This window comes from Bactrocera oleae, chromosome 6 (assembly GCF_042242935.1).
Source record: "Bactrocera oleae isolate idBacOlea1 chromosome 6, idBacOlea1, whole genome shotgun sequence".
In the NCBI taxonomy this organism is placed as follows: Eukaryota; Metazoa; Arthropoda; class Insecta; order Diptera; family Tephritidae; genus Bactrocera; species Bactrocera oleae.
This window is the reverse complement of record NC_091540.1, coordinates 10,343,923-10,358,695: the sequence shown is the minus strand read 5'-3', so window position 1 is coordinate 10,358,695 and position 14,773 is coordinate 10,343,923. Positions and strand designations below refer to the sequence as shown.

Here is a 14,773-nt window from a genome sequence, read left to right as displayed (position 1 = left end):
ACACATGGAAGATGATGATCTAGCGAAAAGTTTCTGCGATTTGAGACGCGTATTATATTGGTCTGTATTCAACCTTCGTACTACAGAAAACGCCAATGCTTGGTAATAAAATATATAAGCAATACTGAAAGCCTATCGCAGACTGCGATTCTGTCAAATACCAGGTCTTGTAAAGAATTAAATTCGATTCTGTTTCCGACCTCACGGCCCTTTCAGCCGATTGTTGCAATCTTTCTAGCTTATTAAACGCAGGAGCTTATTTCAGAAAATCGAGGTTGTAGACTTATACGGCCAAATTTTCTTGAATGTGTTTGACAACGCCTTGATAAGTAGATCTTCATTTCAGATTCTTCGAAACGGTTAGATTTTTTGTTTAAAGTAAATGAAGAAATATCACTAAAAATTATTTTATATAACAAAACTTTATATGTTTTAAGTATTTTCGAAGCAAAAATTCGTCGAGTGCTTTTAATTGATTTCTGAAGTAATAATGCCCAATAATCTTAAAAATAATCAATAAATCGAAAATATATATTTGTCTGTCCTACCTTTATTATGACTGGTGAAGGTGTTATTGTCTGCCTCCAAGACGTTATTCAATTGTTGTTGTTGTTGTTGCTGCTGTTGCTGTAGCTGTAGTTGCTGCTGCAACTGTTGTTGTTGCTGTTGTAGCTGATGCTGATGCTCACTCGATGCCGTTGGTGGGTAATCGTATTGATTTGCACCACTATTTCCAACAACACCGCTGGCAATGGACTTGTACAACAATTGCTGTTGTTGTTGCTGCTGTAAACGATGCGTCTGCTGCTGTTGCTGTTGGCTCAATGTTGTTGTCGGTGCTATTGGTGGCGTATAAGGATTATTGTAAATATTACGCACGTCACTCTGACTTTGCAGTTGCGCTTGCTGTTGTTGTTGCTGTTGCTGCTGCTGCTGCTGTGCATGCGTATTAAAACCGTTCACCGTGAAATGACGTGTTTTACCTGCAACGGAAGACAAGCGGAAAAATAGCAGTATGCATTAAAAAATGCTTAAAAATATTTTAAACAAGCAAGGAAGGGCTAAGTTCGGATGTAACCGAACATTTTATACTCTCGCAAGGTCAAATGGTATACTCGTTTGAGATTTCTTTGTGGATTGACTGATATTTTCGGTAGAAGGTCAACTATAGGCACTGGGGTCCACATATTTAGTACTTAGGGGTTTGAACAGTTTTGGTTCGATTTAGACAATTTTTGGCCGCAAGGTGGCATACTTTAATTGCATTATTCACGCAAAGTTTTACCCCGATATAATCATTGTTACCTGATTTGCATAGTGAAAGAATCAGATGGAATTTAAAATGGTGTTATATGGGAAGTAGACGTGGTTGTAGTCCGATTTCGCCCATTTTCGCACTATGACATAGAAACATGAAAAGAACGTTATGCACCGAATTTGGTTGAAATCGGTTGAGCAGATCTCAAGATATGGGTTTTCACCTAAAAGTGGGCTGTGCCACGCCCACTGACTAATTTTTAACGCGGTTCCCATAAAGCCAATTTATACCATCTCAGAGATAAAATTTAATGCCTCTGGCGTGTTTAGTGCTTGATTTATCGCGCTTTTAGTAGTTTTTAACAGTACCGTTATATGGGAAGTGGGCGGAGTTGCCACCCGATTTCAACTATTTTCACACCGTCAATAGAAGTGCTAAAAACATTTGCTTCTAGTGAATTTTGTTATTATAGCATTAGCGGTTTAGGAGATATGCACATTAAACCTATTAGGAGCGGGACCACGCCCACTTTTAAAAAAAAAGTTTTAACTGCAGATGCCTCTCCCTAATGTGATCCTGTGTACCAAATAACAGTCTTGTATCTTATTGCGGAGCTTAGTTATGGCAAGTTATTTGTTTTTGATTAATGGCGTTTTGTGGGCGTGGCAGTGGTCCGATTACGCCCATCTGCAATACCAACTGTCTCACGGTACCAAGAAACATGTCTACCAAGTTTCATAAAGATATCTCAATTTTTACTCAAGTTAGAGCTTGCACGGACGGACGGACGGACGGACAGACAGTCACCCGGATTTCAACTCGTCTCTTCATCCTGATCATTTATATATATATAACCCTATATCTAACTCGATTAGTTTTAGGTGATACAAACAACCGTTAGGTGAACAAAACTATTATACTCTGTAGCAACAGGTTGCGAGAGTATAAAAATTTTAAATTTAATTTAAGTAATTTATTAAATTTAGATAAAAAAAAAATTATAATATTATAAAATTTAAATTGTATAAAAATTTGTTTTTATAAAAAATTTTAAGCACCATATATGCACAAATTTTGTTATATACCTACGAATATGCCAAAATATCTCTTTTCAGAACTTTTACAAAATGTGTACTGTATGTGCGTTTGTATATAATCAAGTATGCATGTGTGTGCGCGTTAATAGCGTTGCCAGCTAGTGGCAATGAAAATATGTTAATCTCACTGCAATTAAATCATTTTCCGTTTGCTTTTTCGTCGCCATTCATCTTACCCACATGCATAAATTTGTAACGGTACTATGCGCGCGCTCATGAAAACCGTGTGTGCGAAGCACTGGTGTTACCATAATATTTGTCAGAGGCGAAAAATATTTAAAAATGTTTCTTTCTACTTTTTTAAGATTTTTTACTAAATTTTATACGATTATAATACCTCTTTTTCTCTCTAGCTCTCTTTGTCTCCTCCTGTATCTATCTCTCTCTCTCTCTTCCTGTGTCTCTCTCTGTCTTTATCGAATTCTTTCTCTTCTGTATCTCTCTCTCTCCATCTTTACTTCTTCTTATGGATGGTATTACCATTTTGTTGTCTCTTTTCATTTATTTCACTCTTTCTTTCTTTTAAAAAATTTTTATTAGACAAGGTACACCCTATTTTTCTTGTCAAGTAAATGGCTGTATCTGGTAATTCTCAACAGCTTTATGATTCAGATTTTTTCTTTAAAGAACTGGTAATAGTTCAAACAGTTTTAGAAATTTTCGAAAGTGAGTGGTTTATTACATATATGTATATATACAAATACTTTACAAATTCTCTCCATTTCTACCCCATCTTAAACCATTTCATATCTGTTTGTTTTACTAAGTAGATCTCAGAACCATTCTAATGTTATGTGTAGTACCGTTTTGCTAAAAATCCTATGGTCTTCTACAAAAAATTTAAATCGGCATATCAATTTAGAATCCTAAATTCTTTACAAACTTAGATTTTACAGCATTCAGATATACTAGACAGCGTGAAGATATTTTTTAGGTTAGGTTAGGTTAGGAGGTCGATCCCAAGAACGATCCCACTTAGACAGCTTAAGACGCCGGTCCGTTGGGATATTTACAAAACTCCTATAATCTGGATCAAAAGACCCTTATAAGTCGACGAAACCCCTTGTGTTTGCAACAAACTTGTTAAGACGGCCAATATCCATTTCGGGTAAGTATTCAGGTCCGTCAAAAGTGTGATTGCCGAGATATTTCAATCTCAGCCTAGCGAAAGCCGGACATTGGAGGAGAAAGCGCCGGGATGATTCCACCTTGCCCTCCTCCATGCAGCTTTGGCGACTAGCATCGGGTAGTACTCTAACATTTTTTTTTGGACTTTTACGATATTTTTCTTTTTATATTCATATGTATATGTTCTATAGATATTTGGTTGAGCTTTCCAGCAAAAGATGGGTTTTTGGTAGAAAATAATTACCTGGTTTTTGAGAAAAGCCTTTAAGGACAAATGTAATATAAAACTGTTAACTAGATGGCTTGAGTAAATACACAAATATGTTGCTTACTTTAGATTTGTGTTGTCAATAGCTTTGACGGGGGTTGAGGCGACCCAGCGAACAACAGCTTGTGGGGCCTTTGTAGACACCAAATTCATACCACAAAGTAAGTCCAAATGGTTTTATTTAGATTCAAATGTGTAGTGTAGAGGCTTTCGTTTGGTTTTTAGTGAACCCTGAGTACACATACACAAACAGATATAAGCTTAACAAGCCTTTCATACAACTACAAATACACACAAACTTATTATTTCATATTTCTACATACATATAAGCGCATATGAAAAGGGCACAAATATCGCATGTAAAAGCACATATTTAGTGGAATTTCTATATATACTTATAATTTAACATATGTATGTATGTACATATATACATATGTATGAAGGTGAGCGCACCTCCGAATGAATATAACGAGCTAGAATGAATGAATTATGCAAAGTTTTATATGGATATTCATAATAATAAAATAAAAGAGGGTTCTACAGCAGGAAATGATGACGCGGAAGCTGTGATAATGAAGCTGCAAATGTAGCCTTTTTTGCTGGTCAAACAAAGCGCACGTCAGCGCATGGCAAAGCAACAAAAACATGCAAATCGGCTTTCAAAAGTACGCGCGCCACCGCCCCCTACGCGCCGCTACTTGCGCCCACCAGCTACCCAACTAACAGCCAAATCAGCAGCAGACAGCAACCGAGTTGTGTTTGTTGTTGTTGTTGGCTGCAACAACACTTTTAACCAGTTTACAAAACATTTCTTCACATAAACGTATGCACGTGTGTATACATATATACTTGTATGTGTGAGTGTGTGACGTTATGTTGATCTAAGTGGAGTTGTGGCCGCTTGTTAGGCAGCATTTGCGCTTTTGTTGTTTCTGCATATTAATTATGCTTATGTACTCGCATTAGACAAAAGTTGTGGCGCGGGTGTGGCAAGCATCTAAAGTTATGCATACATATGTATGAGCGTAATTCGCTGAGTGTGTTGGTGTGCCCATGTTGCGTGTGAAGCATCAACACATTGTTTGAATTTTTAATTTGCCGCTAAGCAAAAACTTTTGGCGCTCTCTTGTGCACGTGCAACAACGGTTTTTTCCACGCTTAAGGAAGGCAAATCGGCGAACGAGAAGGTGAAGGGCAGTTGTTGTATGTTGTTAGTAGCAAATATGCTATTCAATGGTGATTTGTGGTTTTTAAGCTGGTGGCATGTCGTAGGTGGGGTGTTGGGGTAATGCGGATAATTAAATAACCTATTCTGTACTGGAATTAATTTTCAGTATCTTTTGTGATCAAATTTTAACTTTATGATTTACTAAGTAAATTATCGAATATAACCTTTGATTTTCTTTGCCTTCTTTCCTTATATTTCTATTTTTTTTTTTGTGCTTACCCTACCTTACCTTACCTTTCCTTTTCTTTACTTACCTTTCCTTTCCTTTCCTTGCTTTCCTTTCCTTACCTTTCCGTTCCTTGCCTTTCCTTAAATTTTATTTCCTTTCTTTTCAAATTATCTTTGAAACTCTAAGTTGACCTGTAAGACATCTCCAAAGGTCAACGATTGTTACGTTTAAAGGACAAGGAGCTAGACATCATTATTTGAAGGTATTATGGAGTCTCAAATGAAGAGAGAAAGCCTAATAACTTAAAGAGTTGGGATATATCAGTAAGCAACGTTTGGGTAGCAAATAGCATTATGTATCTCAAAGCGTCGATAATTACATACCAACATAACTCTTTGATTTCTAAGATCTACTGGCTAATCATCTATCAATACCAATTTCAAGGTCTTTTGGTAGTTTTGAAAAGTCATTTGGAAACAAAGCAATTACTATAGAATTGTGAGCGGAGTCACATATAAAAAATATTAAGTGGGGGTAGCTTTTGCAGCTGTATATGGAGATATGTGTGCGGTAAAAATTCCATAAAATAACAGTTAAGCGTTCGACAACACATTTTCGAGCTATGGGCAGCTTATCTAAGCAGCGAGCAAGTTATGGGAACCCTAATTAAAGATCACTTTTCGTGGTGCCAAACGAGACAAAAAAATATTATTTATAACACTCTCTCCTCTGTATTCAACAACCAAGATATGAGACCAGAAACAAACAGGTATTTCGTTTACACTTCAATTTCGAAAAAAATGCTCTACAAATAGTGGTATGAACAGCTGTACAGCCCAGAAAATTACTTCGAATCCACTATAAAGATTAAAAAAAATACAAAAATATGCATAAAAAAATAAAATTTTGGAAACCTTTTGCATTTGTCGAGAGATCTTCAAGAAATTTGACAGATATTATTATCCAAGACATCGCTACAACTTTCAAGACATCGCTTACAATTTTTTTTGGATTAACCAAATAGCAAGCAGATATCTACACAACCCAAGTTATGTGTCCTCGAGTATGACACAGTCGCTGGGCCTACAACTTTCTTTTCAGGAAATAATTTTCCTAAATAGGCATACAATTTTAAAAATATTACTATATAATATGTATGCGGCCGCTACAAATTGTCAGCAATGGGTTGTGATGTTCAATCACAGTGATTGCTTATTGAGGCGAGAGGTCGTTTAGCGTAGATAATGGTGTGAAATTTCGATTGCCAATGGCGCATAAATACAAACAAATTTGCCGTAAAGACATACCAAAGCCATATTAAGATATATCTACATAACTGTACATATATAGATATACAAGTATTCACATATGCGAGTAGAAGAAGTGCGCAAAATAGACAAAAGTGTCAAATAAATGGCTGGAAGGGCGCATAAAAGGGTGAAAAGCAAATTTTTTTCAAGCAACGGAAGCTATTAAATAAAATAGGAAACACGCACAAATAAGCAAAGAAAAGCATACACAAACAACAATACAACGCCAACTTTTGTGTCTTCACCAAAGAAAAAACAAACAAATATTTTTCAAAAATTGGCTGATTTAGTGCGGAAATTGAAAGTCCCACAGCGTCCTAGAAAATCTCAAAAGCACGAAACACATGTGTATATATGTATGTCACACAAGGCATAACGGCAGCAAGATTAGCATATATTTAGCCAAATGTAGAAGCATATCCCCAGGCGCATTTAACACCATGTGTGACCAAGCGCTTGCCGCTTAGCCTTTTGTGGACTATTTTCGCACATTTATTTTGCAATTTTTTCACAAAATAACAGAGGAAAAAGGCATTCGGTAAGTGAAAGGGTTCAAATGTCTTGGCTTTGCGCCATTCGCCAGTGAAATAAATAAGAAAGTGAAAAAATAAAAGTGGCAACAAAAAAATGATGGTAATAAAATTTGCGTAAATAGCGTAATTTGCATTGAATGCTCATATGTGGCACAATACATAGAAATCTACACATACATCTAGGTTTTGTCAATGTGAAAGTCTGGAGAATTACATATGAATTTTGATCGTGCGCCTGATAAAAAAAAATTTAAAAGAAAGATTCTGCAAATAAAATTTGATACTGAAAATACTAGCAATCAATAATATCATAATATGCCGGCTTCTTTCTTATTGCGTTTTCCTTTGCTTTCCATTCTTTTCCTTTCCTCTACTTTCCTTTCCTTTCCTTTCCTTTCCTTTCCTTTCCTTTCCTTTCCTTTCCTTTCCGTTCCGTTCCTTTTCTTCTTACTTTCGGTTACTTTTCTTTTTTTTACTTTCTTTTCATTTCCATTCCTTTCGGTTTCTTTCCTTTCCTTTTCTTTTCTTTTCTTTTCCTTTTCTTTTCTTTTCTTTTCTTTTATTTTCTTTTCCTTTTCTTTTATTTTCTTTTCTTTTATTTTCTTTTCTTTTCTTTCCTTTTCTTATCTTTTCATTTCTTTTCTTTTCTTTTTTTTACTTTCCTTTCCTTTCCTTCCCTTTCCTTTCCTTTCCTTTCCTTCCCTTTCCTTTCCTTTCCTTTCCTTTCCTTTCCTTTCCTTTCCTTTCCTTTCCTTTCCTTTCCTTTCCTTTCCTTTCCTTTCCTTTCCTTTCTTTTCCTTTCCTTTCCTTTCAGTTCGTTTCCTTTCCTTTACTTTTCGTTTCTTTCCTTTTTGTTCCTTTACTTTTCGTGCCTATCCATTCTATAACTTTCCTTCACTTTCTGCTATTTACTTCCTTTTTCTTATTCGGTCTTTTTTAGAGCGTCAGTACCATCTATCTTCTTCTGTCCATATTCCTCTGCCTTCTCCAACGTATTCAACATGGCTATAATAACTCTTACTATAACAATTTTTTTTAAATATAATATTATCCCAAGATGACATTTTCTGCAAATGTTTACTTCCTCGATGCTTTTCACTTTTTTGCTCTTCTTGGAAACAGGTTCTATACCGAAAACACTGTCAATTTCGAGTTTTAATAAAGACTCACTCTTAACAGTAGTTAGTCCAGGCCCGATATTCAAAAGAAAGTGATCTCTTGGTAAATAGAAATAAATGATTTTGAAATCTCATAAGAGCAGCTCTGTGAACAATGGAATGACTTCTACTTAATCCAGCATTCAAAATAAGGCATCTAGTCAGCATAGATCATACGATCCCATTGAATATGGGATCTGAAATAAATAATGTGCTAAAAATTGATAGCAAGGAAGAAAAAACTTAACAGATAATGTAAAAATCTAGCTTAGAAAGAATTGGAAAAAACTAAGGTACAGACGCAAAATCGATAAAACTCGTATGGTCGGATTTCAAATGAATCGAAAAGTAGAACTCTGTTGCGGAGATTCAGCTCTCACCAAGCTGATAGAAAGAGTTTTCGTAACGCTGTAGAGTTTTCACACAAAAAGTGCCTTTGTTTGGAACCTATTGCTTACTCAAGGTCAAGAACTTTGAAAACATTGATCAAGCGTCTGATAAGCCAAATCGAAAATTCTTCGCTCTGCTCTACCTCTGTTGCTCTCCTTGACCTGTTCAATTTAACTTATGTGCAGCACAGCTCTTTTTTTAACCACCCATCTGCAATCAATAGCACCCCACGAAGTCCATGAAATATAGCTCGGATTACAACGGCCTCTATTTCGGTACTTTGTGGCAAATGCAATTTGTTACCACGGACAACAAAGAAACGAATCGAAATCTCAAATGCATCTAACAAAACGCAACAAAACCGTCAGAGCGCCGGGACTGTGCGTTATTACACTCCAATACGCACAATCAGTGCGTATGTGAACGCAATTTGCGGGCTTTTGTTTGCGAACACGCGCAATTCGGATTTTATTTTCTGCTTCTTGTTTTTTATTTTATTTTTTATTTCACTCAGCATTTACGCGCTTTTCTTTGCTGGTAGAAAAAGTGGTTTGCTTAATTTTTTACCACACTTTTGTTTGCGCAAATTAATTCTATGCAAAGGCTGGTCTGTGTTTGTGTACGTGTGTCAACTGAAGAGCGGCTCTCAACGGCCGGTAATTTATCTTTCAACTTGACTTAATTTGCTGCAACATTTGATAAAAACCGCAAAAATTTAAGAAGGGTGAGTAAATGCAATGCACCCAGATGTATACAGCTGCATGTGCGCATGTGTGTTTGTGTGCGTGCATTCATTTGTCCTGGCATGTCCTGCCAATCGATCGGCTTGACTGATTGCAATTGTGATGAATTAATGCGACCAAATATTTGCGTTTGGCTTGACATGTTTGACAATATGCGCGCGTATGAATGGCATATGCGCGTGTATTAGTAGTTGGAATGTGTATATGTGTATGTAAATGCCTGCGTGCGGCATGCATACGTGCAACGCTGCCACTCGAGCCGAATGTGGGAATGCTGCTGCGGTTTGTTGCAGCTTTTTTGTTTTTGTTGTTGCCATTGCTGCTGTTGTTGTCACTGCTTTAAGCTGATGACAAATTTTCATTACACATTTTACACACACACACAAATGCATTGGTGTGCCTCTATCAGCGACCCACTTCAGTCATTTTTGCGCCATTGTGTGTGACAACAATCAATTCAACCCTTCGTGCGGCCTATATTTGAGGCAGCGCTTTTCTTTTCAGCACTTTTTTTTTTGCTCTTCTTTCTTTCACTCGTTCATTGTGCGCGCGAATTTCATTCAATGAAATTTCATTAAAAAAGTCACCGCAAAAATTGCAAACGTGCGCGTTGGTAATCGATATGCGGCCGCAGCAGCATTTGCTGTATGCCGTTAGTATAACGCACACAAACACACATATATATATATATACCATATATACAAATACACCGCATGCGCTGGTATTAGTGCACATTGTGTTTTGACGAGTCGAAATTAAAAGCGCCACAAATTGAAACGCACGCGCTTGCAGCCGTTTATTCTTTTTGCTGCCGCGCAACAGATTTGCATATGCAACAACAACAAAAACAACAAAGCGTAAGCTCACCAACTTCTATGGCTTTGGCGACGTTGTAAAAAACAAAATTTAAACCGAAAAAGATTTGGCTGACATCAAACCGAAAGTGTTAAGTCCAAAGCTGCCACTTCACCGGCTGTTGCTGCCACAGCTGTGCCTGCTACGGCCACTGTGTCTTCTGCCATAACTATCGTATCTTCTGCCGCATCTACTAGTGGCCTTGCTCTGCCCAAATCTCCATAAGTTCAAATACTTTGAAATTCGTATGCTAACGAATCCGCTTAACAGGCATACAGTCAGCACAACCGCCAACGAGTGAGCGCTTTAGTCTATCACTCAAGTCAGTTGCTTAGATATTTCAGTGGCTGCCGCATATTCTATGCATTCCTGATTATTCCTCCACAACTTCTAATGTCACTTAGCTCACCACCATCTCAGCCATCGTACTTCTTCAACTCTTGTCTTCATCATCATCACTATCATCTGGTGCCACCGAAGTCCGATATGCCGCTTCTCAGCTACCACAATGCTGAGGGTGACAAAATTGCCAGCCGTGTTTGCCACCAGTAAATAATTCCCATGCCGCATGTCCGCATAACACGCGCTGTACACGTTATTTTACTCACTATCACCTAAGGCTGTGCACATAGCGGAGCAAAGTGTCAAGCGTAGTACACAAAAGTCGTAGTGAGCAATCTTTTCGGTAGTACTCTTGCTGTTCTAACACACTTTTTGAACTTGAAATTCTTTGTCTGTGTGTCAAATCAGCGTAACTCAACATGTTATCATTTGATTGCTTAGGAAAATGAAAAGTGCTGCAGCATCGCCTTCTCTTAATAGAATCACGCCTTAGCCGGGTTAAAGAACTGTATTTGGATTGATATTGAAATGTGTGCTCTCCACAGCCAATTTTAAGGCAATTTGGTATACAATTTGAACATGGCATACCATCTTTCCAGTAAAAGGATGATAAACTGCTGAGTTTCATTGCGATATAAAAAAAAATTTGCATATACAGTTCTACAAAATTACATATCAATAGCAATTCCATAAATTAGAATTAGTGACTGCGTGTACGATTTCCGTTTATGCTGCACCATTTTCCTGCTTCAAATTCTTTCCAATTCAAACGGTCCACAAGATTTTTCTATGACTCAATCTTCTCTACTGTGTGTCCAGCCTTACACAACAACTAGTATTTTGCATGAATTCTAGTCATTCGGTCGAGTATTTGGCTGCTGTCACCGCCACTTAGAACATCTACATATCTGCTACCCTTCCTTAGACTTACACAGCTGCCACAACTGCCTCCAGTTCGCTGATACTACCAGTGGCATGTAGTTTCGGTGCACTGTCTCACCGTTAGTCATTGAATGCTTTTAGTTTTGTGAATTTCAAATGCAAGGACATCTGCTCAAGTATCATGCTAATGCGCAATTTTCATCCAACTCTCAGCTCAGCAACTCTCCATTTCGTGTTTATTTGATTTTTTATTTTTTTTGTTTCTTTTTATTCAATTTTATTTTACTTTTGTCAGCTGTTTTGTTTCGACGTGCTGGTCTCGTCTTCATTTCGTGTATGCGCAACAGCTGCTGTAGCACCTCGTCAACGGGTGGCTGCGTAATCCTTGCTGTCATTAGTCGTTCGGCGTGAAGTTGCTTGAATTCACTGCTTTATTCCACTGCTGGTTTAAATGTCAGCGCCTTTTCTGTCGATTTCATGCGCTTTTTTATTTGTCATTGGCTTTGCAATTCGTCATCAATGTGGAAAGGTGTTCAATTGAATAAAGTTTATTGGGTTTCTATGCTCAAAAGAGTTTCTATTGATGCCACATCCAGAAGGGTTGGACGTTTAATTAAAGTTTGGGGTGAATAGACGGATTTGTGGTCACAATAAAAATTCGGTGAGGAACAAAAACAAAGCTGAGATATTTGTAAGATAGGATAGATGTTTAGAAAAGCACTGTAAGCTTTAAGGCAGCATCAAAAAGCTTGAAAGTTTTAATTTCTAAAGGATTTTGCCAAAATCTTTAAGCATTGAAATAAATGTAGGTATATGTTGTCAAGATGTGAAGCATTGAAAGTTAATATACCCATTCTTCCATAGCATTGATTACTCTCGTTCAACGTTCTTCCATAACATTGATTACTTACAATTCCAAAAGATTCCTTACAAGAACTTTGTTTCTGATTGTTCAGATTGTGTGGCAGCTATATACTACAGTGGTTCGATCTGAACAATTTATTTGAAGATTGCATTATTGCCTTAGACAATAACCCTTCCCAAATGTTGTGAAAATATCTTGTAAAATAGAAAAGTTTTCCATACAAGGACTTGATTCCGATCGTTTATGGTAGTTTGTATGGCAGCGGTTTCGACAAATGAGCAGCTTCTTGGTGAGAAAAGAACATGTGCAATATTTCAAACTGATGTCTCAAAAATTGAAAGACTAGTTCGCATATATACATACAGACAGACGGACAGACATGGTTAAATCGACTCAGCTCGCCATTCTGATCATTTATATATATATTTTATAGGGTCTCTGACGTTACCTTCTGGGTATTACTAACATCGTGGCAAACTAAATAATACTCTGTTCAGGGCATAAAGAGCTATACTACGCACTTACACAGACTTTAGAGAACCCTGTGAATAATTGTGAGCTTCAAAGAGATTTAAGAGTCGGAAAATTCCTGCTGAACTATACCTACTTACAAACATCTCTCAGCTTCAACTAGAAGAGATTGGTACTAAAAATATATTTAGTTTAAACGCTTAAGAAAGCTCTGTGGCAAGATATAGAATTTCCGAAACCGGTTATTGCTAAGGCCAATGGTAACAACTTTTTATTATACTGATTGACATACTTTATACTGCTGGCAGCTGCCAAAAATATATTTTACCTTGTTAAAGACAAGAAGTAAACTGCTTCAACCGACCCTTTATTATATATATATATTTATTATCTCTGCGTAACCTAATTTAAACACCAATTTTTATTTACTTTCCTTTATTTTTTTATATCGACAGCGGTAAATTATACGAAGGTAAATTTTTAACTTTTACTTGCAAAACAAGACAATAAAAGTTAACAAGTAGTAGACAATAAGAGAGCAGGTACATTTTGCTAGCAACACGCCCACTTTGCATGCAGAAGAAGCTTGCTTTATAAACTTTCCACCGACTTCCCCACATTAAAGTAAATGAGTTGTGAAGTGCGGTAATTTTCGCAATGAATTGCCATGCAAATTGACCACCCCACTTTGCAGCGCAGCCAACTTCAAGCTGAAAGAAGTTTCACTTCAAATCGCCGCGCGCCTTTTTGGCTCCGCAATTGCCAAGGCGATACAAATGTACACATATACATACTTACAGATGGAAAATGCTACGCCACAGCGGGCTTGTTAGGCTTGTTTTGTTTGCCGCATGCGTACGCCGTTGAGTGGATCCCGGGAGACCCATATTTACCAGCAACAGCAAATATGAATACACGTTATTAATGCCATTGTTCCAACAAAACAGCCAAGGGAGCAGCGTGCTGTAAGAAAGCAATTGACTTGACTTTTGGTGCGCCGTGAGGCGGCTGGTGGTGGCGGAGTGCAGGTAACTTGAGTACTCATTTCATTGCTAGACAAGCAACGACTTGAAATGGCGCTTTTCGGCAACAAATTAAGCAGCAAAACTTTTTCGTTTGCAAATGTTTTTTTATTGGCTGATTAGTGTATTTTAATGTGTGTGCCATACACTTTTTAGAAATTTCCACAATGTTTTGCAAAGTAAAGCTCCCTTAGTTTGAGAGAAAGTTGTTTAGAAAACTTTTGATGAAATGTAAAATATTTAAATGCCTAAATTTATGTGGGTTTTGAGACAAGCGTGCTTGTGGGTGGTGCTCAGTTAGGCACACTGGTTTTCTTGAAAATTGTTTGTTAAAAAAATATATGTGTCAGAAGTGTTATAAAAGCCAAGCTTAAATACGTGGCCAAGTGCTCTAATAAAATTAATTTTCTATGATAAGTTTTATTTGAAATATTGATTGAAGACTAGTTGCCTTCTCTTGATCTTTTCTTATGCTTTATTCTTTCTTATGCCACTCTCCTTAGTAAACTATAATAACCGAAGCTTTTACTTCTTGTATAACTGTTCTTTTTCCGTGAAATTACGAAATTTTCCTACAAAACCCAAAAAGAGTTCATTTCAGGTGCTATTGTCTTCAAATCTCTGTACGTCGCACAAACGTCGAGAATATCTGTTTCAATCATATTCAGTAAGCTCCACTTCCAGATTCTTAACGAATTTTGAAGCTATTACTCACTACGAAAGCTCTTAAGCGCTTGGAACTAGCTACTTGAGCCCTTCTCTCATCTATTGAATTTATAGCAGCTGAACAAGATATTGAATACATATGTATACTCAAAGTGCTGTAAAACAATTTTGAATTTGGCAGCTATTTGCACTGGAAGAGACCACGCGATAACCACAACACAAAATTTTAATTAATTTCCGCTGAATTACTACGCAACCACACGCTTCAATTTTCCCCGATCCACCCGCTCTACACTCGACCAGTAAACACTTCGAACGGGTTTTATTGACATTTAGGACAGTGGCATACGGCATGTCTAGTCTCTATTGTTTTGCATCTATTTGACAAG

At 37.1% G+C, this 14,773-nt stretch overlaps 1 protein-coding gene across 1 annotated transcript in view; it reads right to left on the bottom strand.

Moving 5' to 3' along the window:
- Window positions 1-468: 468 nt before the first annotated feature.
- LOC106626311 (forkhead box protein O) overlaps window positions 469-14,773 on the bottom strand; it is a 141,375-nt gene continuing 127,070 nt past the window's right edge. The window contains exons 4-5 of the mRNA XM_036361084.2: window positions 549-983; window positions 469-479 (exon numbers count right to left, since the gene is read on the bottom strand). Of these exons, the coding sequence (XP_036216977.2) occupies window positions 469-479; window positions 549-983 (446 nt within the window). The remainder of the gene's footprint in view (window positions 480-548; window positions 984-14,773) is intronic.